The sequence below is a fragment of the Cherax quadricarinatus genome, chromosome 13 (genome assembly GCF_038502225.1).
Source record: "Cherax quadricarinatus isolate ZL_2023a chromosome 13, ASM3850222v1, whole genome shotgun sequence".
NCBI lineage: Eukaryota > Metazoa > Arthropoda > Malacostraca > Decapoda > Parastacidae > Cherax > Cherax quadricarinatus.
The window spans coordinates 18,100,999-18,128,742 of NC_091304.1; the positions used below are offsets into that span (position 1 = coordinate 18,100,999).

The window sequence follows — 27,744 nt, forward strand, 5'->3', positions numbered from 1 at the left end:
AGGTTCGACGCTGGCACTCGCAGAGGTGAGGTGCAAGCCTTTGCTGCCAATGACATCATGGCATTTCGGTGGCATGACAAACGTGATGTCACATTGTTGACATCAGTTCACAGAAACGAAATGGTACCCAGTGGCAGGGACAACAGAGAGACCAATGAACCCATTCTAAAGCCTGCAGCTGTCATGGACTACAACCTCAATATGCGCTTAGTGGACAAATGTGACATGCAGATTGGGTTTGCAGACTGTGTACGCAAGAGTTATAAGTGGTATATAAAACTTTTTTTTCCATCTTGTTGATATCTCTATGCTAAATGCTTATAACATATACAAGTTGAAGACCAACAAAACACCAAAATATGGTGAATTTTGCCCGTCAGTAATCAGACAAATAATTGCAAAGTACCAAGGAGCAACTCCTGCAATAGACCAGCGCCCACACACGTCATCTCGTTTCAGGCCTGGTGATCACTACCCCATACAACTGCCTCCTACTACTGCCAAGAAAAATGCTCAGAAGAGGTGTTATGTATGTATGCATACCTCAAAACGCCCACAAACATGCAGAGACACTCGTTTTATGTGTGGGGAGTGTGAAGTGCCCCTCTGCATATACCCATGTTTCAAAGAGTTCCACAAGCTGCAGCAGTTCTAGGAACGTGTTTAGTGACTGTACATATGTATATATATTATGGAACAATAGTAGTAAACATTGTTTTGTATTGTTTGTTTGTGTAAACAAAGTGTATGCACTAACTATTAGTGATAAAGTTTGTTCTGTTATTGTGTTGTAAACAATGAGTGTATATTTGAACAATGCACCTTACGTTGGTCTCACAGGCCACATAAGTTACCTGGAACAGAAAAATATTGAAAAATGCAAGAAACCTTTGAATTAGAGTAAAAGAATACCGGGTGGGCGGCAGTCGCCGCTGTTGCCGTACGCACGTCAATTTCTGCAAACTTTGCGGCTCTATATCTCAGTAAGTACTGGTGGCAAAAATTTTTTTTAGGCTTAAAACACTCACAAAAATATTCCTAACATTTTCATGAGAAAAAATAATTTTTTTTTTTCGAATATTTGCCGACATAGAATGACAGTTTCAGAGAGGGACCTGAAACAGTCAAAGGGTTAAAAAGAGTTGCAAAAATTGGTGACAACATATGAGAAGCTTTTTTATACATGATTGGTGGTAAGTTATTTAGGTCCCCTGTCTTCTTCTTTAGAGCTTTGTTGATAAGCGAGATTAGTAGTAGGGTTTGTTGGGGCTAAAATTAGAGTATTAGGGTAGTTGTCAGTGAGGTACTCTTTTGACTGAATTTTTGAGCTTGGGATTTACTTGCTAGTTTTGTTCCTACGGTAGAGAAAAAGACATTAAGTTTGCTGGCAGAATCAGTTTGTTTTATTATCTCTTCATACATTTGAAAAAATCTAAGGATGCAAAGGGGATGACTGTGTGTCCAACATACTATGTAGTATGCCTAATTTACAGAAATCAGAAGCTGTTGTTCCACCACTAGCTTCCCTACCAACAAACAGGGAGAGTGGCACAAAGATGACTTATTCATTCCAGATTCATTTCAATTTCATTATACTTACTTGAATTCAGCCACAAAGCACATTAAGTATATTTACCCTTGGATAACCCAGTAAAGTCAAACAGTGTGACTTATTTCTCTTTTGTGGAGGATTACACTCTGAAACAGTTGTAATATAAGTACATATTCCTTGTAAATAGTGTTAAAAGGCTAAGCATTTCTCTGTGTTTGAATTATGAAAACTTTAACCCTTTAACCCCTTGAGGGTCAGTGCTGTAGTTCTAGTTTTGAACTCTGGATCAGTGCCACAGAACTATGCAGTTTGCTTAGCTCACTCAGATAAGCTGTGAGTGGTAAATTTGGGCATAGATATGAGAGAATGGATCTGGATGGTATGTGTGCACCATATAAAAAAAATCCTGCAGCATACAGTGCATAGAGAAAAAACCGCGACTGTGTTTTTGGTTTAAAATGGCAACTTTGCAGTGTATTTTCATTTGTTTTTATGGTTGTATTCATGATTTCTTGGTCTCATTTGATAGATTGGAAGATATACAGCCTCTCCTCACTTAACAATGAAATTCAATTCCCAAGACCATGTCGGTAAACGATTTCGTCAATAAGTGAGGAGCATAATACAATGGTAGTGGGTTTGTGTCAACCATCTTTGATATTGTTTTAATGACACCTTTGCACCATTTATAACATTTCTGGTATATTTTTAAATGTTTATACAGTAATGTACTATATATTGTAATAATCAGAAGAGAAGAAATCAGCTCTAATATACATTATTTAGGTATGCATATTGGTCAGAGAGCCCTTTGCAAGTCCGAGTCTTCTGTAAATGAGTATGCCACTAAGTGAGAGAGGCTGTATTACAGAAATAGAAATGATCTTGATTAGTTTGAGGACTGAAAATAGCTTAAAGTTGAGCTTAAAGTAGCAGAAATATTAAATTTTTGCCGATATTCCAGAGTAAACAAATCATTTAACTTGTCCAATATGTGCCCACTGGTCAGTCTAATGTGCATTCATAAATGCACTGACATTATTTATACAATTATTGTAATAATGCATAACAGTAAATCTATTTTTTTTGTGAATAAAAATTCAAAATGGAATTCATAAGTCAAGACTGGGAATGTAACTAATGAACAGAGGAAATGTTATTTTCATGCCAGAAATGTCTACATTGTTTATTCTGGACCCTATTTTGAAATTTGTGTGAAGTTGGCCATATTACAAATTTCTGATAACTTTATTGGGTAGTTGAAATACAGTAGTTGATTGGGCAGTTTCTTGTGCTCAGTTGATAAAATGGAAGGCATAATAGTGAAATAGCTCAGAATTTGGTCATCTTGAATAATGTAATTGGCCAAAAATACAACTCAGCGTGGGTAAAACTACCAATGCATAAATATTGATGACATAGCAGAATTCATGATAGCGTTATTTTGTCAATTTTCCATCAAATTTCGTGCTTTTTGTTTTATTACCTTCAGAAAAAAGATTCTCTACCATTTCATAAGAAAAAATAATTTTTTTTTTTTGAATTCTTGGACTCTGTGGACAAATTTCAAATCAAGTGGGCCTGGACTGTGAAAGGGTTTTAACTGTGTCCAATGTACTCCCACACTGTGTCCTACAAACTAGTATGCACCATTGTTCATACCTACAAATCTGTCACCTGCCAATATTTTTTACCTCAGGACAACTCTTTGGGTCTTCCATCTATTCATACATTTGAAAAAATCTAAGGCCAGCAGGGTTCACATAATGTATCTTGGTGAACTACTCAGGGTATGACTGTATGTCCGACGTACTAGTACGCCTCACTAACTAAAGTAAACAAAGGAACCAGAGGCTGTTGTTCCATCACCAACTCCCCTGCCAGCAAACAGGGTGTTCAAGTGGCACAAAGATGACTTATTCATTCCAGATTAATTACAATTTTGTGATACTAACAGTGGAATTTGGGCACAAAGACCACTAGGTTTATTTAATGCAGGGTAACTCTGTAAAAGAAGGGAATGTATGAGAGTATAGTGGTACCAACACTCTTATATGGGTGTGAAGCATAGGTTGTAAATGCTATAGCAAGGAGGAGGCTGGAGGCAGTGATGATGCTGTGTCTAAGGGCAATATGTGGTGGGAATACTATGCAGAGAATTCGTAGTGTGGAAATTAGGAGGTGTGGAGTTACTAAAAGTATTATTTAGAGGGCTGAAGAGGGGTTGTTGAAGTGCTTTGGTCATTTAGAGAGGATGGAGCAAAACAGGATTACTTGGAGGCTGTATAAATCTGTAGCAGAGAGGAGGAGGGGTAGGGGTCATCCTAGGATAGGATGGAGGGAGGGGGTAAAAGAGGTTTTGTGTGCAAGGGGCTTGGACTTGCAGCAGGCATGTGTGAACATGTTAGATAGGAGTAAATGGAGACAAATGGTTTTTGGGATCTGATAAGCTGTTGGAGTGTGAGCAGGGTAATATTTTGTGAAGGGATTCCGGGAAACCAGTTAGCCAGACTGGAGTTTTAGAGGTGGGAAGAACAATGCCTGTACTTCAAGGTGGTGTTTGGGATATTGGCTCTTTGGAGTGACATCTAAACTGTCGTATCTGAGTGCCTCTGCAAAGATGGTGATTGTGTGAATGATGATGTAAGTGTTGAATGATGGTGAAAGTGTTTCTTTTTTGGGGGGGTCACTCTGCCTTGGTTGGAGACGGTCAACTTGTTGAAAAAAACAAATTATGCTGAATGCCATATTAAGTTTTTTAAGAGAATCCTTGTCATATTCACTGTTTTAGCTTTGTGACTAAACTCCAGGTAATAAAGATTAATTCTAGCAACATCTAGATAGGCAGTGTGGATTGCAGACATAACATTGTATTACTGACATTTATTTATTTATTTATTGTCATCTTGTTATAAGAAAATTTGGTTGGGTTCACTTTCTGATTACAATTTTAACTTGCAGTTTATTTTTAATCTAAACAGAATGTTAAGTTGGAATCAGAACAAGTTGCTGAAGAGATAAGTACCATTTCTGAAAAGGCAGATGAAATTATCAGTTGGTCAAATGATGTGTCAAAGAGACTTCATCTTGTCAACAATGATGAGAGCCAGCTAGAAGTAAGTTAAACAGTTAAATATTTTACACTTAAAAATAAATGATCCTAAATTTTCATCTAACTCCATCTCCAAACTGATTATATATATATTAATGGTTTTAACACTTTTTCTCCTCTCTTTATAACAATCTTCTCTGTTTCCTACTGCCTCTCTTCCATTCTTGTATAATTAGTGTATTCCACTATTATTATTATTGTCACATGAAAATTGCAAATGAAGTCTTGAGAAACCCGTATGCTTCGTTATACTGGCAAACTTTAAAATAGCCATCAGATATAGGGATGGCAATACACAAATAACCCGCACATAAGAGAGAGGAGCTTACGACGATGTTTCGGTCCGACTTGGACCATCTACAAAGTCACACTAACGAAAAGGAGAGGAGGGAGTATATATAGGCCAGCAGACAGGGGCAGAACAAGAGAGGTAGTAGGAAAGGAAAAAAAATAGTAGTAGAGGTAGTAGTAGTAGTGGAGTCATTCAAAGACTAAGAAAGAGGAGCACTGCAAGGGAGCTAGGGGCCCACAAAGGGTAGGAACAAGAACATAGAGGGGAAAGATTAATAGTAATGGACCAAATACCTAAGGCAGAAGAAAGAAAACCCAAAGAGAAAGAGGAAAGGGGAAGAGGGAGAAGGGGAAAAAAACATCAGATTAACTCCCTTTTTGGGCCCCTAGCTCCCTTGCAGTGCCCCTCTTTCATAGTCTTTGACTGACTACTACTGCCGCTGCCGCCTCCTCCGCCGCCTCCTCCGCCGCCTCCGCCTCCGCCGCCTCCTCCGCCGCCTCCTCGGCCGCCACCTCCTCCTCCTCCTCCTCCTCCTCCGCCTCCTCCTCCTCCGCCTCCTCCTCCGCCTCCTCTGCCTCCTCCTCCGCCTCCTCCTCCGCCTCCTCCTCCGCCTCCTCCTCCGCCTCCTCCTCCGCCTCCTCCTCCTCCTCCTCCTCCTCCTCCTCCTCCTCCTCCTCCTCCTCCTCCTCCTCCGCCTCCTCCTCCTCCTCCTCCTCCTCCTCCTCCTCCTCCTCCTCCTCCTCCTCCTCCTCCTCCTCCTCCTCCTCCTCCTCCTCCTCCTCCTCCTCCTCCTCCTCCTCCTCCTCCTCCTCCTCCTCCTCCTCCGCCTCCTCCTCCGCCTCCTCCTCCGCCTCCTCCTCCTCCGCCTCCTCCTCCGCCTCCTCCTCCGCCTCCGCCTCCTCCTCCTCCTCCTCCTCCTCCGCCTCCGCCTCCGCCTCCTCCTCCTCCACTTCCTCCTCCTCCGCCTCCTCCTCCTCCTCCGGCTCCTCCTCCTACTCCGCCTCCTCCTCCTCCTCCTCCTCCTCTCTTGTCTCGTCCCTGTCTGCTGGCCTATATATACTCCCTCCTTATCTCCTTTTTGTTATTGTGACTTTGTAAATGGTCCAAGTCGGACCAAAACGTCGTCATAAGCTCCTTCCCCTATGTGCAGGTTATTTGTGTATTGTTCCAGTCATGGTATTGTGCCTTTTTGTTATTTATAAGGATGGCAAAATTGTAAAAAAAAAAAAGAAAAGAAAAAAAAATTCACAATGTATGATAGGCCAAAATTGAATTGTGAAATGGTGTGGTGTGGTGTGTCTTCACTTAAAACATATGCAGATAAGATAAAAATGTACAAAGACTAGTTACAAAATGATTCCTATAGAGAAATAAATGAACTACAGCATTGCTGCAATCATTAAAATATCCTGATTAGCTGTTGGGGTGATCTGAAAAAGAAGAAACAAAACTATTCTTTTTTTCATTTAGTAATTTATACAGGAGTAGGGGTTACTAGCTCCTTGCTTGCTTCCAACATTTTAGTCTTCTCATAAGACACACATGGTTTATGTAGGAAAGATTCTTCTTCACTTCCTCATGGAGAAAAGATAATTATAATAACCATATTTATGGTCATGAAAGGATGAAAATTAATAAAGAGTTCTTAATACTGTCAAAGAGGGAGAAAAATATACATCATTTCTTGTAAATGAAGAAATAGGAGTGCCAAAAGGATGCTAGAAAGGTTTACTCATTTACAAACAAACAGTGGTAGAGCAATGGAATGGGATCCAAGAGGAGGTTGTACACAATACTATAGTAGGAAACAAAAATAAAGTATATGATTAAATACTGAAGATGCAACACTGTAAGTATAGCAATTCCTGTAGCTTCAAATAGATAATTACAAAATATAAATTAAAGGAACATCTGTGATGTTTCCTCTGTCATTAATCCTTCAAGGGGGTTACTTTGATTCTGGTGAAGAACTCTCGATCCAAGGAATTGAAAATATCTTCCACTTCCTTGGATTGAACTTAAGGGCCTCTCATTACCCAGGTGCTATATGACCCACTTGGGTTTAGCAATTCCCTATTAATGAATTGAAGATATAAATTAAAACATCACTGCTGGCCACATTTTTTTTTATCTCCTTTGTTGTGTAAGTACCACACTCATCTGGCATCCTTAAAATAAACCCATAATGTGCCTGAGAGCTACACAGGATTGTTTCCTGCATAAGGCTAGGTTCAATTGAAAATTGTAATAAAAGTAAAATACTAAAACTATTTTGATTGGTGCTACAGTCAAAGACCAGTTGAAAGTCAGCCTCTGCAGTAACTGTCTTGTCCTACAAACTGTTGAGGTCATTTCCTTGCATGGCACTAAATGGGTAACACAGCTCTGGAATTACATTTCTGTGCGGGGAAATGAACACATCTGCAGCTTGTGCAGAACTACCAATTAGCCAGTCCAGTTTCATTTTGCTTTGGCTCTTACTTCCAGGCATTCTCAGTTAACATGTCAAGAGCAGCAAGACTCCTTCAAACTACAGTGAGCCAACTGTCTCACAGTCAACCAGCAGTGGCTGTCTCAAACTCAGGCCCAAATTGCTAACACTTGCTGCTCTGCAAGTAGAAGCAGCAATGCCTGCTCACACGTGTCCTCAGTCAACTGGCTCTGTCAACATTGTGGAAAAAATAATTCACTTTTGTTAATTTTATGAGCATTGAACATTTGCTCCTATGTGTGGTCACCCTCTTGTATATCTAGCAGATGGGTGGCAAAGTGTACATGCCTATTTGTGGTTGCTGGCCCCACTTTGTAAATTGCCGCTCTCCAGATTCACTTCCTTGCAGCCTCAGTGGCCCTATCATACCTACTCTTAAAATTGTGTGTGGAGTCTGTCTCCACCACTTTCTCAGTGTTAGAGTTTGTGTGTTTACACCTAAACACTGAGCTCAAAGACTAAAAATGTTCATATAATTTTTTTTGTGGTTTGTTGTAATTATTAGCCTCACTGCAAAATTGCAACTTTTCCTTCTGCTACCTCTATTGTTTTTGCATTCATTAACCTTTTGATTGTTTATCTCTTCATTGATTATAGATACTCTTGTGTTATACTCTCATTTTAGCTCTCTGTAATAATTTTTGGTGCAAACTGCCACTATGCCTTTCCTAGCATTTTTTTCTAATCCTTCATGAATCTTTTGTGGAGGCATCTTCAGGACAGTAGTTAATAGTATATTGCATTTGATTTTAATTTTTTTTCTACTGACCAAACATTAATAAATCCATCCTTAAGTGTTATGTATCTTTTTAAATATTTATTTTATAAACATCATTATTATTGGGCTTCATTTGATTTTACTTTATATTTGCTTAATTTACTTTATTGTAGCTTTCATCTAGCACACATGGCCTAGTTGTTAAGATTCTAGAGAAATTTTAAGTGAATCATTCATTATTCCATTCTGTTTCCTGTGTTATAAAAAATAGAACATATAGTTCAAAGCTTTTTATTCTTTAATATGTTTGAGAATGATTTTTTGAAATGTTGAAGCTCAGTATTGAAGCTCATTTTAAAGAGAAATTTAGTGCTTCCAGAATTTTAGCCACATTTTATTTTTCCTTGTTTTCTTTCTTTTTTTTTTCTGCCGTCTGTATTCACAGGCACTTGAAAATGAGATGACGAATAAGAAGGCAGAATTGGATAAACTCAATGAAAGTGGCATTCTTTTGAAAAAATACAAGTATAATCAGATTCAGCCTGTGTTAACTTTGCTCAACATGCGTTGGACTGAGATCAGCATGAAGTTCAGACAATATCGTAAAGGTTCCCTGGAGAAGAAAACCATAGTTTCTACAACCAAAGTTGAATCTGTAAGTGCAGATATTTTACATTTCTCCATAGGTAGAGATTTCCCTCTTGAAATGTGTAATGCTCTCGAAGCAAAATGATTTACATGGTCTTCTTTTTGTCATGAACCTTCAAATTCATGTGCAAAATTTTGCACCTCAAAACTGGATGCCACTGAAGCAAAACCATAACCATTTCATCGAATAAATTCCAACATAAGATCTAGGTTATAGTGTAAGAGTCAGCATCTGAATCTTATAGGAAAAACTGGATGACAAAAACTCAAAATGCCTTGAAGAGTAAACAAACCATACCCCGGCCGGGATTGAACCCGCGGTCATAGAGTCTCAAAACTCCAGCCCGTCGCGTTAGCCACTAGACCAGCTAGCCACAATAAGATTCGTCCAACTAGGTATATTTCTACACCTAGTTGGACGAATCTTATTGTGGCTAGCTGGTGTAGTGGCTAACGCGACGGGCTGGAGTTTTGAGACTCTATGACCGCGGGTTCAATCCCAGCCGGGGTATGGTTTGTTTGCAATCGTGTTATTACGATTTCGTGAGTCATGCCTTGAAGAGTAGATTAGTAAATTTTTAGGATTTTTATTTACGCTTATTTGCATTTTTTGTTTTTGGGGCTTTTATTACATTTGCACATATGTACATTTATTTCTGTATGTTGACGGTGTGGAGGATATTATTTATAATAAGCATGTACTAAGCTTTTGATATGAGTTTTTTTTGCAGCAGGAAACAGAGCCTATCATTGTGCCAGATTTTGTGGCAAGTGTCAACCGTCTGAGAGAAGCTATATCTGTGATCTCTCGTCAGCTCAATGCTACCAAGCTTTTGAGTAACCAGTATGATAATCTCAAGACCCAAGAGGATGAATTGAAGGTATTTAGAGAGTAACTTCTCTTATTTAATTTTATGGCATGCACATTCATTCACCAAATATATGTGATATGAAAAAAATGCAAGAATTTATTGATTAATAATATGTGAAAGAGAAACCTGTATTGTTTGACACAATGGCAGGATTGCTGGTGTCTTTTCTTTCTGTCTCATAAATATGCAAGATAGCAGGTACATCTTGTTACTTCTGCTTACTCTTAGGTCACATTACACTTGCATGTATTTTTTTTTTTTTTTCAACAAACCGGCCGTATCCCACTGAGGCAGGGTGGCCCAAAAAGGAAAAATGAAAGTTTCTCCTTTTACATTTAGTAATATATACAGGAGAAGGGGTTACTAGCCCCTTGCTCCCGGCATTTTAGTCACCTCTTACAACACGCATGGCTTAAAGAGGAAGAATTCTGTTCCACTTCCCCATGGAAGTAAGAGGAAATAAACAAGAACAAGAACTAGAAAGAAAATAGAAGAAAACCCAAAGGGGTGTTTATAATAATATATGCTTGTACATGTATGTGTAGTGTGACCTAAGTGTAAGTAGAAGTAGCAAGACATACCTGAAATCTTGCATGTTTATGAGACAGGCAAAAGACACCAACAGTCCTACCATCATGTAAAACAATTACAGGCTTTCGTTTTACACTCACTTGGCAGGACGGTAGTACCTCCCTGGGTGGTTGCTGTCTACCAACCTGGAAATGGGAAGTACAATTCCTACACTAAAGGAGGGGTTTGGGATATTAGCAGTTTGGAGGGATATGTTGTGTATCTTTATAGGTATATGCTTCTAAGCTGTTGTGTTCTGAGCACCTTTGCAAAAACAGTGATTATGTGTGAGTGAGGTGAAAGTGTTGAATGATGATGAAAGTATTTTCTTTTTGGAGCTTTTCTTTCTTTTTTGGGTCACCCTGCCTTGATGGGATACTGCCGGTTTGTTGAAAAAAAATAATTATATATATATAGGTAGTAGGTTGGTAGACAGCAACCACCCAGGGAGGCACTACCGTCCTGCCAAGTGAATATAAAACAAGAGCCTGTAATTGTTTTACATGATGGTAGGATTGCTGTGTTTTTTTTTTCTATCTCATAAATATGCAAGATTACAGGTATGTCTTGCTACTTCTATTTACACTTAGGTCACACTACACATGTACACATTTATTTATACACACTCATCTGAGTTTTCTTTGATTTTATCTTAATAGTTCTTGAAGGGACTCAGGGAAACCGGTTATTTTCATATAGTCGGACTTGAGTCCTGGAAATGGGAAGTACAATGCCTGCACTTTAAAGGAGGGGTTTGGGATATTGGCAGTTTGGAGGGATATGTTGTGTATCTTTATATGTGTATGCTTCTAGACTGTTGTATTCTGAGCACCTCTGCAAAAACAGTGATAATGTGCGAGTGTGGTGAAAGTGTTGAATGATGATGAAAGTATTTTCTTTTTGGGGATTTTCTTTCTTTTTTGGGTCACCCTGCCTCGGTGGGAGACGGCCGACTTGTTGAAAAAAAAAAAAAAAAAAAAAAAAGTTCTTGGTCTCTTATTACTTTTCCTTTTATATCCATGGGGAAGTGAAATAAGAATCTTTCTTCCATAAGCCATGCGTGTCGTAAAAGTCAACTAAAATGCCAGGAACAATGGGCTAGTAACCCCTTTTCCTGTAAAGATTACTAAAAAGAATAAGAAGAAAATTGTCAAAGTGGGAAGTCTGAATGTGCATGGATGTTGTACAAATGATAAGAATGAGATGAGTGTGGATGTTACGAATGAGAAGAAGCTGGATGTCCTGGCTTTAAGTGAAACAAAGCTGAAGGGGGTGGGAGAGTTTCAGTGGAGAGGAATAAATGGGATTAGGTCAGGGGTATCAAATAGAGTTAGAGCTAAAGGAGGAGTAGCAATAATGTTGAAGGATAAGCTATGGCAGGAAAAGAGGGACTATAAATGTGTTAATTCAAGGATTATATGGAGTAAAATAAGGGTTGGATGTGAAAAGTGGGTTATAGTAAGTGTATATGCACCTGGAGAAGAGAGAAGTGTAGAGGAGAGAGAGAGATTTTGGTAAATGTTGAGTGAATGCGTGGGGAGTTTTGAACCAAGTGTGAGAGTACTTGTGGTTGGGGATTTCAATGCTAAAGTGGATAAAAATGTTGTGGAGGGAGTAGTAGGTAAATTTGGGGTGCCAGGGGTAAATGTAGATGGGGAGCCTTTAGTTGAGGTATGTGTAGAAAGAGATTTGGTAATAAGTAATACATATTTTATGAAAAAGAGGATAAATAAGTATACAAGGTATGATGTAGCACGTAATGAAAGTAGTTTGTTAGATTATGTATTGGTGGATGAAAGGTTAATGGGTAGGCTCCAGGATGTACATGTTTATAGAGGGGCAACTGATATATTGGATCATTATTTAGTTGTAGCTACAGTTAGAGTAAGAGGTAGATGGGACAAGAGGAAGGTGGCAACAACAAGTAGGAGGGAAGTGAAAGTGTATAAACTAAGGGAGGAGGAAGTTCGGGTGAGATATAAGCGACTATTGGCAGAAAGGTGGGCTAGTGCAAAGATGAGTAGTGGGGGGATTGAAGAAGGTTGGATGAGTTTTAAAAATGCAGTATTAGAATGTGGGGCAGAAGTTTGTGGTTATAGGAGGGTGGGGGCAGGAGGAAAGAGGAGTGATTGGTGGAATTATGAAGTAAAGGGTGTGATAAAAGAGAAAAAGTTAGTTTATGAGAGGTTTTTACAAAGCAAAAGTGTTATAAGAAGAGCAGAGTATATGGAGAGTAAAAGAAAGGTGAAGAGAGTGGTGAGAGAGTGCAAAAGGAGAGCAGATGAAAGAGTGGGAGAGGCACTGTCAAGAAATTTTAACGAAAATAAGAAAAAATTTTGGAGTGAGTTAAAGAAAGTTAAGAAAGCCTAGGGAACGTATGGATTTGTCAGTTAAAAACAGAGTAGGGGAGTTAGTAGATGGGGAGAGGGAGGTATTAGGTAGATGGCGAGAATATTTTGAGGAACTTTTACATGTTGAGGAAGGGAGGCGGTAATTTCATGCACTGGCCAGGGAGGTATACTATCTTTTAGGAGTGAAGAAGAGCAGAATGTAAGTGTGGGGGAGGTACGTGAGGCATTACGTAGAATGAAAGGGGGTAAAGCAGCTGGAACTGATGGGATCATGACAGAAATGTTAAAAGCAGGAGGGATGTAGTGTTGGAGTGGTTGGTACTATTGTTTAATAAATGTATGAAAGAGGGGAAGGTACCAAGGGATTGGCGGAGAGCATGTATAGTCCCTTTATATAAAGGGAAGGGGGACGAAAGAGATTGTAAAAATTATAGAGGAATAAGTTTATTGAGTATACCAGGAAAAGCATACGGTAGGGTTATTATTGAAAGAATTAGAGGTAAGACGGAATGTAGGATTGTGGATGAGCAAGGAGGTTTCAGAGTGGGTAGGGGATGTGTAGATCTAGTGTTTACATTGAAGCATATATGTGAACAGTATTTAGATAAAGGTAGGGAAGTTTTTATTGTATTTATGGATTTAGAAAAGGCATATGATAGAGAGGATAGGGGAGCAATGTGGCAGATGTTGCAAGTATATGGAATAGGTGGTAAGTTACTAAATGCTGTAAAGAGTTTTTATGAGGATAGTGAGGCTCAGGTTAGGGTGTGTAGAAGAGAGGGAGACTACTTCCCCATTAAAGTAGGTCTTAGGGATGTGTAATGTCACCATGGTTGTTTAATATATTTATAGATGGGGTTGTAAAAGAAGTAAATGCTAGGAGGGTGTTCGGGAGAGGGGTGGGATTAAATTATGGGGAATCAAATACAAAATGGGAATTGACACAGTTACTTTTTGCTGATGATACTGTGCTTATAGAAGATTCTAAAGAAAAATTGCAAAGGTTAGTGGATGAGTTTGGGAGTGTGTGTAAAGGTAGAAAGTTAAAAGTGAACATAGAAAAGAGTAAGGTGATGAGGGTATCAAATGATTTAGATAAAGAAAAATTGGATATCAAATTGGGGAGGAGTATGGAAGAAGTGAATGTTTTCAGATACTTGGGAGTTGACATGTTGGCGGATGGATTTATGAAGGATGAGGTTAATCATAGAATTGATGAAGGAAAAAAGGTGAGTGGTGCGTTGAGGTATATGTGGAGTCAAAAAACATTATCTATGGAGGCAAAGAAGGGAATGTATGAAGGTATAGTAGTACCAACACTCTTATATGGGTGTGAAGCTTGGGTTGTGAATGCAGCAGCGAGGAGGCGGTTGGAGGCAGTGGAGATGTCCTGTCTAAGGGCAGTGTGTGGTGTAAATATTATGCAGAAAATTCGGAGAAGGTGAAGGAGTTAATAAAAGTATTAATCAGAGGGCTGAAGAAGGGTTGTTGAGGTGGTTAGGTCGTTTAGAGAGAATGGATCAAAGTAGAATGACGTGGAGAGCATTTAAATCTGTAGTAGGAAGGCGGGGTAGGGGTCGTCCTCGAAAAGGTTGGAAGGAAGGGGTAAGGGAGGTTTTGAGGGCGAGGGGCTTGGACTTCCAGCAGGCGTGCATGAGCGTGTTCGATAGGAGTGAATGGAGACGAATGGTATTTGGGACCTGATGAACTGTTGGAGTGTGAGCAGGGTAATATTTAGTGAAGGGATTCAAGAAAACCGGTTATTTTTATATAGCTGGACTTGAGTCCTGGAAATGGGAAGTACAGTGCCTGCACTCTAAAGAAGGGGTTTTGGGATATTAGCAGTTTGGAGGGATATGTTGTGTATCTTTATATGCTTCTAAACTGTTGTGTTCTGAGCACCTCTGCAACAAGTGATAATGTGTGAGTGTGGTGAAAGTGTTGAATGATGATGAAAGTATTTTCTTTTTGGGGATTTTCTTTCTTTTTTGAGTCACCCTGCCTCGGTGGGAGACGGCCGACTTGTAGAAAAAAAAAATATGTATATATATATTTATTTATTTATTTATTTATTTATTTATTTATTTTCAACAAGTCGGCCGTCTCCTGCCGAGGCAGGGTATTTTCTTTTTGGGGATTTTCTTTCTTTTTGGGTCACCCTGCCTCGGTGGGAGATGACTGACTTGTTAAAAAAAAAAAATTCTTCTCAGTGGGAGGCAGTCTGTTAAAAAAAAAAATAAATAAATTTTTTTTACTTCTTTCACCAGGGTATTAAGCATGGCCTGGAGACACTAAAGCCACGGGTGGATAATCTTGAAACTGAGAGGAATGCCATAGTAAAAAATGTCAGCCCCACGGAATCAGAGCAAGTGCGCCGTGTTATGGACAAACTCAGAGAAGAATGGGCTCAGGTAATATACTGGTTTGTAATGGTAGTAATATATTGCTGATCTGTTGATCTGTTGGAGTGTGAGCAGGGTAATATTTAGTGAAGGGATTCAGGGAAACCGGTTATTTTCATATAGTCGGACTTGAGTCCTGGAAATGGGAAGTACAATGCCTGCACTTTAAAGGAGTGGTTTGGGATATTGGCAGTTTGGAGGGATATGTTGTGTATCTTTATACGTATATGCTTCTAAACTGTTGTATTCTGGGCACCTCTGCAAAAGCAGTGATAATGTGTGAGTGTGGTGAAAGTGTTGATTGATGAAGAAAGTATTTTCTTTTTGGGGATTTTCTTTCTTTTTTGGGTCACCCTGCCTCGGTGGGAGACGACCGACTTGTTGGAAAAAAAAAAATATATATATAATATAGTTTATTATGTTCTTTCCAATATTGTCAATGAGTAATCATTAATATGCCTTTTATTACAGCTAAACTTTCATCTTTATTCAATTTTTTTTCTTTTAGCTCTTCATGTATTGTCTTTTTTTTTGTTTTCTAACATTTCACTTGTTCAGAATATGTCTCATTACAAAAATTTGCTATTTTTTCAACAAAACAAATAAGAGCATGCATATCTCTGGGGGGAGGGGATAGTCCCAGGAACAGCTGGAAGGAAGGGATAAAGGAAGCTTTTGAGTGTTAGGCATGTCAACCCCTAAATATACAAATACATCCACTTCCTCCATACTCCCTTCCTCCAATCTGTTATTTAATCTGCCATTGTCTAGGTTTTTGTTAACCTCATTACTTTGCTCTTTTTGTTGTTCACTTAATTTCCTTTTACATACCCTTCCAGATTTCATCATTAACCTTTGCACCTTATCTTCAGAATCTCAGAAGAACTGTGTCATTGGTATTGATCAAATTTGACAACTCTCACTTTGCATCAGATCCAATATATTTTTAATTTCACACCCTTCCCTATCACCCTAGCATTTTCTTTTACAGCTCCATCTATAAAAACAGTAAGACCTCACATAATGCAGCAGTTATGTTCCTGAAATCAGGGCTTCTTGTAAAATTGTGCTATGTTAGATAGTATATATAATGTACCGTAATAATAGGATTAGGTGTACAGCACCTTAAAGAAAGTAATTTTTGTCTTAATCATGTCTATCAGTGCTGCTTTACCCCCCTCAGTCTACCCACTACCTCACCCACTTTCCCCACATCCACCCCAGGCTCCTCTCTTCCATACGATATTATCCCTTCTTGTTCCATGCATGAAATCTTTGCTTCTGCTTCATTACTATCATTCAGCAACACATCAGAATATCCTCTCCATATTTTGAGAACCTTCACTTCCCTATCTAACATCCTCTCTCTTCCATTTTAACTGCTATGTCTGCTCTCCAGACTTCCTCATCTTATTTCACTTTTCAAAAAAATTATTATTCCTGTTAAAGCCTCACCCATTCTTTCAGTGGCTCTCTTTTTTGCATTCCCTCGCCACTCTTTTAACCTCTCTCTTCCTCTGCATATATTCTGCCATCAGTCTATCATTTTTACATTGCAAAATCCCATCGTATAATAATTTTTTCTCCTTTACCACCCTTAGCTACCACCCTTAGCTCTGATTCAGATGCACCTGACCAAGTCCCATTTACCCATCTCCACTGAAATTTTCCAACCTTTTTAGCTTTATTGCACTTAGTGGTAGGGCATCCAGCTTCTTTTTATTCGTAACATTAACAGTCAAGTTTTTTTTTATCTGTACAACACCCATGCACATTCAAACATCTAAGGTGCAAAATTTTCTTCTTTAATTTTTAGTAATTGAATGGAGAAGAAAGGGTTACTAGTCCCCTACTTCATATGTTTTGGTCACTTTTATGATATGTATGACTTAAAATGAAAATGTACAGCAGTTTAATGTAGTTTTCTTTGTTTAACATTTTGACCGTTTTGGTCGTATATACATGTCTTATGAGCCAGTGTTTCGGGCGTATATATATACTCAGTAATTCTAGGCAGTTTGGAGAGATATACAGTGGACCCTCAACCAGCGATGGCATCGATTAACGATAAATCTGACTAGTGATTCATTTTAACGCAAAAATTTTGCCTCGACTAGCGCTTAAAAACCCGACCAGCGCTATTCGTTTCGTACGAGACGTGTCCACTTTGGCCTGAGCACGCCTCACTTGTCCCATGGGTGCCAGTGTTTACAAGCCAGCCACCACGGTCACTTCCAAACATACAACTGGAACATTTCATATTATCACAGCCTTTGTAGTGATTGCACCTGCAAAATAAGTCACCATGGGCCCCAAGAAAGCTTCTAGTGCCAACCCTACAGGAAAAGGGTGAGAATTACTATGGAGATGAAGAAAGAGATCATTGCTAAGTATGAAAGTGGAGTGCGTGTCTCTGAGCTGGTCAGGTTGTATAATAAACCCCAATCAACCATCGCTGCTATTGTGGGCAAGAAAACAGCAATCAAGGAAGCTGTTCTTGCCAAAGGTGCAACTATGTTTTCGAAACTGAGATCGCAAGCGGTAGAAGATGTTGAGAGAATCTTATTGGTGTGGATAAACGAGAAACAGATAGCAGGAGATAGCATCTCTCAAGCAATCATATGTGAAAAGGCTAGGAAGTTGCATGATGATTTAATTAAAAAAATGCCAGCAACTAGTGATGTGAGTGAATTTAAGGCCAGCAAAGGTTGGTTTGAGAGATTTAAGAAGTGTAGTGGCATTCATAGTGTGATAAGGCATGGTGAGGCTGCCAGTTCGGACCACAAAGCGGCTGAAAAATATGTGCAGGAATTCAAGGAGTACATAGACAGTGAAGGACTGAAACCTGAACAAGTGTTTAATTGTGACGAAACAGGCCTGTTTTGGAAGAAAATGCCAAGCAGGACCTACATTACTCGGGAGGAAAAGGCACTCCCAGGACATAAGCCTATGAAAGACAGGCTTACTCTGTTGATGTGTGTCAATGCTAGTGGTGATTGCAAAGTGAAGCCTTTATTGGTGTATCACTCTGATACTCCCAGAGTGTTCAGGAAAAACAATGTCGTCAAGGCTAATTTGTGTGTGCTGTGGAGGGCAAACAGTAAGACATGGGTCACTAGGGACTTTTTCTATGACTGGTTACACCATGTATTTGCCCCCAATGTGAAAAATTACCTAATTGAAAAGAAATTAGACCTTAAGTGCCTCCTGGTATTAGACAATGCTCCTGGTCATCCTTCAGACTTGGCAGAGCGACTTTCTAGGGACATGAGCTTCATTAAGGTGAAGTTTTTGCCTCCTAATACCACTCCTCTCCTGCAGCCCATGGACCAGCAGGTCATTTCCAACTTCAAGAAACTGTACACAAAAGCTATGTTTGAAAGGTGCTTTGTAGTGACCTCAGAAACTCAACTGACTCTAAGAGAGTTTTGGAAAGATCATTTTACCATCCTCAGTTGTGTAAACATTATAGGTAAGGCTTGGGAGGAAGTGACTAAGAGGACCTTGAACTCTGCTTGAAAAAAACTGTGGCCAGAATGTGTAGACAAAAGAGATTGTGAAGGGTTTGAGGCTAACCCTGAGAATCCTATGCCAGTTGAGGAATCCATTGTGGCATTGAGGAAGTCCTTGGGGTTGGAGGTTAGTGGGGAGGATGTGGAAGAGCTGGTGGAGGAGGACAATGAAGAACTAACCACTGAGGAGCTGCTAGATCATCTTGAACAGCAAGAGGGCAGACCTGAGGAAACTGCTTCGGAGGAGGGGATAGAGAAATTGAAGAAGTTGCCTACTTCTAAGATTAAGGAAATGTGTGCAAAGTGGCTTGAAGTGCAAACCTTTTTTGATGAAAATCACCCTGACACAGCTACTGCAAGCCGTGTTGGCAACCTGTACACTGACAATGTTGTGAACCACTTTAGGAAAGTCATAAAGGAATGAGAGGTACAGGTATCTATGGACAGATATGTTGTGCGACAGAAGTCCAGTGACTCTGAAGCTGGTCCTAGTGGCATTAAAAGAACAAGGGAAGTAACCCCAGAAAAAGACTTGCTACCTCAAGTGCTAATGGAAGGGGATTCCCCTTCTAAACACTAAGAAGATCAACAGTCTCCCCTCCTCCCATCCCATCAGTCATCACCAGATCTTCAATAAAGGTAAGTGTCATGTAACTGTGCATGTCTTCTTCAGTTTGTGTGTATTAAAATTAATATTTCATGTGGTAAATTTTTTTTTTCAATACTTTGGGGTGTCTTGCATGGATTAATTTGATTTCCATTATTTCTTATGGGGAAGATTAAATTGACTAACGATTATTTCGATTAACGATGAGCTCTCAGGAACGGATTAATATCGCTGGTTGAGGGTCCACTGTATTGTGTATTTTTATACGTATATACTTCTAAACTGTTGTATTCTGGGAACCTCTGCAAAAACAGTGATTATGTGTGAGTGAGGTGACAGTGTTGAATGATGATGAAAGTATTTTCTTTTTTTGAGATTTTCTTTCTCTTTGGGTCACCCTGCCTCGGTGGGAGACGGCTGACTTGTTGAAAAAAAAAAAAAATTCTAGCGGCTTCAAATCAAGCAGGAGAAAGCTGGTAGGCCCACATGTGAGAGAATGAGTCTGTGTGGTCAGTGTGTATCATATAAAAAAAATCCTGCAGCATGCAGTGCATAATGAGAAAAAAAAAAACTCCGACAATTTTTTTGGATTAAAGCGCCAACTTTGAGGTGTATTTTCATATAGTATTTATGGTTGTATTCTCGTTTTCATGGTTTCATGTGATACAATGGAAAACATATTACAGAAATAGAGATGATTTTGATTAGTTTCATGATGAAAATGACCTTGAAATTGAGCTCAACGTAGTGGAAATGTTCAATTTTTACCAATGTTCAAGAGTAAGCAAATCACACCACACATCCAATACACATCAACTGGGGAGTCTGATTTTCTTTCACTAGTGCGCTGATATTATTTATACCATTTTTACAATAATGCAGTAGTCTGCATAACAGTAAATCTTCTATTTTTTGTATGAATAAAAGATCAAAATAGAAAGCAATAGTAATATAAGAGGGGCCTAGAGACATGACCAATGAACAGAGGATATGTTATTTTAGTGCCAAGAATGTCTACATTGTTTATTCTGGCCCCTATTTTGAAATTGGCATCATTTTTAATTTGCATCAAATTGGCCAAATTGCCAATTTCTGACCACTTTATTGTGTAGTTCAAATTGGTAAATGGGTGGTTTCTTGTACTCAATTGATAGAAAAAATGGAGTTCTAAAGAAATAGCTATGAGTTTAGTCAACTGGAACAGTGGAATTGGCCAAAAATAAGGCTCCAAGTCAGTGAAATCGCCGATGCGTGTGTGTCGCCGAGACCGCTAACTTCGCGGGAGTGTAATTCTGTGAGTTTTCGACCAAATTTCGTACTTTTGGTGTCATTACCATTGGGAAAAGATTCTCTATAATTTTATAAGAAAAAAAATGATTTTTTTGTTTTTTTCCAAAAAAATTTCGACATAGAATGACAGTTTTAGAAAGGGGCCTGCGACAGTCAAAGGGTTAAAAGTTATAAAGATGAATCCTAAAGAATTCAAAATATTGTACTTAGTTGATGGTTATTGACGATTATTGTAATGCTTCTCATTTTCAGGTAAACCGTGGGTATACTGACAAACATTCTCGCTGGTTGCAGTGCTCTGAAACTTGGAGGACTCTACAGAAAACCATTGATGACTTTTCTGTTTGGTTGAACACCATTGAGGAAAAAGTCCAGTGTACTTCTAACCAACCTCTGCCAGAAGCTAAAATTACACAGAAGGAACTTGAGAAGCAGGTTACTCTTAAGCACAGGTAATCAACAGTTATATTCAAATTAATTTGTACATATCAGTAGCCCCAAACATACTATGTAAAACTGGATATAGTGATGTGTGCTATGCTTATTCTAAACAAAATGAGTCATATCTGTTTTCTGCTAGCTTGGTCTCAAAGGTCAAGGCCAGCATTGATAAGCTGACAGTTGCTGCTGTCACACCACTACTTGCCATAGTGCTAATAACTGCTTCATTTTCATATTTTTGTCTGTAGACACCACAGTTCACACCAGCAATTGTTGCTTATTGTAGCACAAATAACAAAAAAGGCACAATACCGTGACTGGAACAATACACAAATAACCCGCACATAGAAGAGAGGAGCTTACGACCACGTTTCAGTCTAACTCGGACCATTTACAAAGTCACACTAACAAAAGGGAGAGAAGGAGGGAGTATATATAGGCCAGCAGACAGGGACAGGACAAGAGAGGTAGTGGTGGAGGTGGTAGTAGTAGTAGTAGTGGAATCAGTCAAATACACTAAGAAAGACAAGTACTGCAAGGGAGCTTCAGAACACCTGTAACTTAACCTTATTCTTTTTTCCCCTTCTCCCTCCCTCCCTTTCCTCTCTCCTCCTCCTCCTCCTCCTCCTCTGGGTTTTCTTTCTGCTGTCTTGGGTATTTGTCCTTTATTATTTTTCATCCCTTGGTGTTCTTGCTCCTACCCTCTGTGGGGCCCTAGCTCCTATGCAGTGCTCCTCTTTCTTAGTATTTGACTAACTCCATTACTACTACTACCTCCACCACTACCTCTCTTGTCCTGTCCCTGTCTGCTGGGCTACATATACATACAGGTACCATCTGACTTACGACTGAGTTCGGTTCCAACCAACCGGTCATAAGTCGAAATGGACGTAAGTCGAACCTTACTACTGAATATCAACTTCACATTTTTGTAATGACTTTATTTTATTGTTTTATTTTGGTATTTCATTTTTTACATTACTTTTTATGCTCTTAGTACTGTATTTTATACTTTAAGGTTTAGGATAAACACTGTGTACAATACAAACAGTTGTTTATTTCCCAGAAATTTGGCATACAAAACACGGTCGTAAGTCAAATGATCGTATGTCGAGCAGGTCGTAAGTCAGATGGTAGGTGTACTCCCTCCTTCTCACCTTTGTTAGTGTGACTTTGTAAATGGTCCAAGTCGGACTGAAACATCATCGTAAGCTCCTCTCTTTTATGTGTGGGTTATTTGTGTATTGTAGCACTCCTATAGGGGCATCAGTGGCACTCTTGAACTGTTAATCTTGCAGTTTAAAGAGCCATTTGATGTGCAATATCCAAGCACTTCTGGCAAGAAAGCTGTTGAATGTGTATAGGTGACGTTCTGGTAGGATTTGGCAGATGTGTTAAAAACTTTGAAGCACTGACTAGCAATGCATAAGTGGTGCTCACACATGTGAGTTTGTAGATGAATGGTTCAGAGAACCGACATGTTGATAAATTAGACACATGTGCAACTCTTGGGTATCTTTATTGAGGAAACGTTTCGCCACACAGTGGCTTCATCAGTCCATACAAAGGAGAATCTTGAAGAACAGGAGGAGAATGAGGTAATCAGTCCCTCAACCTTGAGTCGATGTGGTCAGTCCATCAAGATTGATGGACTGACCACATCGACTCAAGGTTGAGGGACTGATTACATCATTCTCCTCCTGTTCTTCAAGATTCTCCTTTGTATGGACTGATGAAGCCACTGTGTGGCGAAACGTTTCCTCAATAAAGATACCCAAGAGTTGCACATGTGTCTAATTTATCACACATATGAGTATTCCAAATACAGTGCAGTGCAAGGGATACCAGACAAATGGACAAAATGCATTCTTGAACATGTAACTCAGGTGTTCAGAATTCTGTGACCAAATCAGAGATGCATTCTAGGACAATAAATTCAAAACCTAATTTAGTTTTTTTTTTTTTTTCAACAAGTCGGCCGTCTCCCACCGAGGCAGGGTGACCCAAAAAGAAAATCCCCAAAAAGAAAATACTTTCATCATTCAACACTTTCACCTCACACATAATCACTGTCTTTACAGAGGTTCCCAGATACAACAGTATAGAAGCATATATAAAGATATATAACATACCCCTCCAAACTGCCAGTATCCCAAACCCCTCCTCTAAAGTGCAGGCATTGTACTTCCCATTTCCAGTACTTAAGTCCGGCTATATAAAAATAACTGGTTTCCCTGAATCCCTTCACTAAATATTACCCTGCTCACACTCCAACAGCTCAGGTCCCAAAAACCATTCGTCTCCATTCACTCCTATCAAACATGCTTACTGTAATTCGAAACCCCTCGACCACAAAACCACCTTTACCCCCTTCCTCCAACCTTTTCTAGGACAACCCCTACCCTGCCTTTCTTCCCCTACAGATTTATACGCTCTCCAAGTCATTCTACTTTGATCCATTCTCTCTGAATGACCAAACCGCCTCAACAACCCCTCTTCAGCCCTCTGACTAATACTTTTAGTACCTCCACACCACCTAATTTCCACACTCTGAATTCTCTGCATAATATTTGCTCCACACATTGCCCTTAAACAGGACATCTCCACTGCCTCCAGCTGCCTCCTCACTGCAGCATTCGCAACCCAAGCTTCACACCCATATAAGAGTGTTGGTACCACTATACTTTGGTACATTCCCTTCTTCACCTCCATAGGTAACGTTTCTTGTCTCCGCAGATACCTCAGTGCACCACTCACCTTTTTTCCTTCAACAGTTCTATAGTTTACCTCATCATTCATAAACCCATCCACTGACACATCAACTCCCAAATATCTGAAAACATTCACTTCTTCCATACTCCTCTCCAATGTGATACCCAATTTTTCTTTATCTAAATCATTTGATACCCTCATCACCATACTCTTTTCTATGTTCAATTTCAAATATCTACCTTTACACACCCTCCCAAACTTGTCCACTAACCTTTGCAACTTTTCTTTAGAATCTCCCATAAGCACAGTATCATCAGTAAAAAGTAACTGCATCAACTTCCATTTTGTATTTGATTCCCATAATTTAATCCTATCCCTCTCTCCAACACCCTAGCATTTACTTCTTTTACAACCCCATCTATAAATAGGTTAAACAACTATGGTGGCATTACACATCCCTAAGACCTACTTTTACCGAGAAGTAATCTCCCTCTCTCCTACACACCCTAACCTGAGCCTCACTATCCTCATAAAAACTCTTTATAGCATTTAGTAACTTACTACCTATCCATATACAGGAGGGCCCCACTTATACGGCAGGTTAGGTTCCAGGCTACCGCCGTAAAGCGGAAACCGCCGTAAAGTGGAACACCCTTATTTTCCACTTATAAATGCATACAAACACTAGATAACAAGTTTACACTAACATATATTAAGTTAGCAATAGAACCAGGCATCAAAAAACAATAAAAAAGTACAATACACACATAGTGCACTCATTACTTACCTTAAAATATTTATAGTCTTAATCTAGGGTGAGACAATTAGTATTTATTGTAAGAAATCAAGTGTAGTATGTATGGTAATAGCCAGGCTACCTTACCAGGCCACCCCACCCACACATACTATTCTATGATATTTAAGCATCCCAGAGCGATAAAATGTATATACAGTTCACTCATTACTTACCTTAAAATATTTGTAGTCTTAATGTAGGGTCAGGAGTAAGTAAATGAGATAAAACGAATAAATGAGAGAGAGAAAGAATGAGTACATGAGAGGGGACAGGCGCAGAGTTATGTAAACAAACCAGGCGAACGTAAGTTTTGTAAACAAACGAAGTGTACACGTCTGGTTTGTGTACAAGTTACATTGTGTACAGGTTGTCTCTACATTGATACGGTAGAATTAATAAAGAAGAACACTCCCATTCTCATGTAACATCATTTTGAGAAGAAATGAAGCTCTGAGTGAAGGCAATGGAAATAAGTCACACTGACTTTTTTGGGTTATCCTAGGTTCTCTACACGTATATTGTTATGTATGATAATCTATGTAACTGTATTTGTGTATACCTGAATAAACTTACTTACATACATACGAAAGGAATAATTTTCTACAGTTACCCCCAGTAACACATTTTCTCTTATGTTAGATTAGAGAAAATGTTATTCTTGCCGTCACTTGTACAAGTTATGTGGCTCCCACATCTTATATTTATGTTTATTTATTCTATTGTGGGGTGTATTTATCATCTTTTTATGTTATGTATCGTGTTTATTATATAATTTTGAAAAAAATATCATGGATGGATTAATGAAAATGTGTATATTACCGTAATATATGACATTTAATGAGACTCGGTGAGTATTGTTATTATTATTATTATCATTTCTAATATGGCGTCACTTGTGCAAGTCATCTGCTACCACATCTCACATTTATGTTTATTTATTCTACTGTGGGGTGTATTTATCTTATTTATATGTTATGCATCGTGTTTATTATATAATTTTGAAAAAAATATCATGGATGGATTAATGAAAATGTGTATATTAACGTAATATACGACATTTAAATGACTCGATGATTATTATTATCATTACTAATATGACGTCTGGAGACATAAGACACTTACCAATTTTAATGTGTACCTGCATGCCAGCACAGTATGTAAGTTTATTTAGGTACAGGTATACATAAGTATAATTATCAGAGTATATATAAAATATGAAATAACTTTTAAAAACATTTGAAATTTTGGAGTTTCCAGACAAAATGGAGAGACTTAGTGCTTACTGAGCTCATGGAGAATGTAAACAAACAGGGTGGGGCACGGTGACCGTATTAGAAAGTCAGGTGGGGGGAGCCGTATAGCGAGTTTTGGTCATAATTTGAAATGTCCGTATTAGTGGAACGCCGTAAAGTGAAACGCCGTAAAGCGGGGCCTTCCTGTACTTGCAATCTGCCACATTGCTCCCCTATCCACTTTATCATATACCTTTTCTAAATCCTTAAATGCAATGAAAACTTCCCTACCTTTATCTAAATACTGTTCACATATATGCTTCAATGCAAACACTTGATCAACACATCCCCTATCCACTCTAAAGCCTCCTTGCTGATCCGCAATCCTACTCTCTGTCTTACCGCTAATTCTTTCAATAATAACTCTACCATACACTTTTCCTGGTATACTCAGTAAACTTATTTCCCTATAATTTTTACAATCTCTTTTGTCCCCCTTCCCTTTATATAAAGTAACTATACATGCTCTCTGCCAATTCCTAGGTACTTTACCCTCTTTCATACATTTTTTAAACAAAAAGACCAACCACTCCAACACTGTATCCCCTCCTGCTTTTAACATTGTTGTAACGATCCCATGAGTTCCCACTGCTTTACCCCCTTTTCATTCTGCATAATGCCTCATGCACCTCCCCCACACTCACATCCTGCTCTTCTTCCCTCCTAAAATATGTAATACCTCCCTGGCCAATGCATGAAATTACTGCCTCTCTTTCTTCATCGACATTTAAAAGTTCCTCAAAATATTCCCTCCATCTACCCAATACCTCCAGCTCCCCATCTGCTAACTCCCCTACTCTGTTTTTAACTGACAAATCCATTTGTTCCCTAGGCTTTCATTAAAATTTCTTGACAGTGCCTCTCGCACTCTATCATCTGCTCTCCTTTTGTACTCTCTCACCACTCTCTTCACCTTTCTTTTACTCTCCATACTCACTGCTGTTCTTATAACAGTTCTGCTTTGTAAAAACCTCTTATAAGCTACCTTTTTCTCTTTTATCACACCCTTTACTTCATCATTCCACCAATCACTCCTCTTTCCTCCTCCACCCACTCACCTATAGCCACAAACATCTGCCCCACATTCTAATACTGCATTTTTAAAACTATTCCAACCCTTTTTAACCCTCCCACTACTCATACTTGCACTAGCCCACCTTTCTGCCAATAGTTGCTTATATCTCTCCCTAACTTCCTCCTCCCTTAATTTATACACTTTCACCTCTCTCTTACTTGCTGTTACCATTTTTGTTATGTCCTATCTACCTCTTACTCTAACTAAAGCTACAGCTAAACAATAATCCGATACATCAGTTGCCCCTCTGAAAATATGTACATCTTGATGCTTACCCATCAGCCTTTTATCCACCAATACATAATCTAACAAACTACTTTCATTATGTGCTACGTCATACTTAGTGTACTTACTTATCCTCTTTTTCATGAACTATGTATTACTTATTACCAAATCTCTTTCTGTACATTGCTCAATTAAAGGCTTCCCATTTTCATTTACCCCTGACACTCCAAATTTACCTACTACTCCCTCCACAACATTTTTACCCACTGTAACATTGAGATCCCCAATCACGAGTACTCTCTCACTTGGTTCAAAACTCCCCATGCACTCACTCAACATTTCCCAAAATCTCTCTCTCTCTCCTCTATACTTCCCTCTTCTCCAGGTGCATAAATGCTTACTATAACCCACTTTTCACATCCAACCCTTATTTTACTCCACATAATCCTTGAATTTATACATTTATATTCCCTCTTTTCCTGCCATAACTTATCCTTCAACATTATTGCTACTCCTTCTTTAGCTCTAACTCTATTTGAAACCCCTGACCTAATCCCATTTATTTCACTCCACTGAAACTCTCCTACCCCCTTCAGCTTTGTTTCACTTAAAGCCAGGACATCCAGCTTCTTCTCATTCATAACATCCACAATCATCTCTTATCATTCGCACGACATCCACGCACATTCAAACATCCCACTTTGACGGTTTTCTAATTTTCTTTTTAGTAATAAAGTTGGTAGAATTACTGACAATATGTAAAGTAAAAGGACACAAGTGCAACTA

The 27,744-nt window shown here is 39.0% G+C and overlaps 1 protein-coding gene across 10 annotated transcripts in view; it reads left to right on the forward strand.

The window, feature by feature from the left end:
- The window catches only part of LOC128688508 (utrophin), a gene marked incomplete at its 5' end in the record, with an annotated part of 1,206,544 nt that overhangs the window by 218,129 nt on the left and 960,671 nt on the right, over positions 1–27,744 (forward strand). For 7 of the 10 annotated variants that reach the window (XM_070084560.1, XM_070084565.1, XM_070084564.1 and 4 more), the window contains 5 exon segments: positions 4,534–4,668; positions 8,611–8,820; positions 9,542–9,694; positions 14,874–15,017; positions 20,670–20,869. In XM_070084560.1, coding sequence (XP_069940661.1) covers positions 4,534–4,668; positions 8,611–8,820; positions 9,542–9,694; positions 14,874–15,017; positions 20,670–20,869 — 842 coding nt within the window. 10 annotated transcript variants of the gene reach the window in all.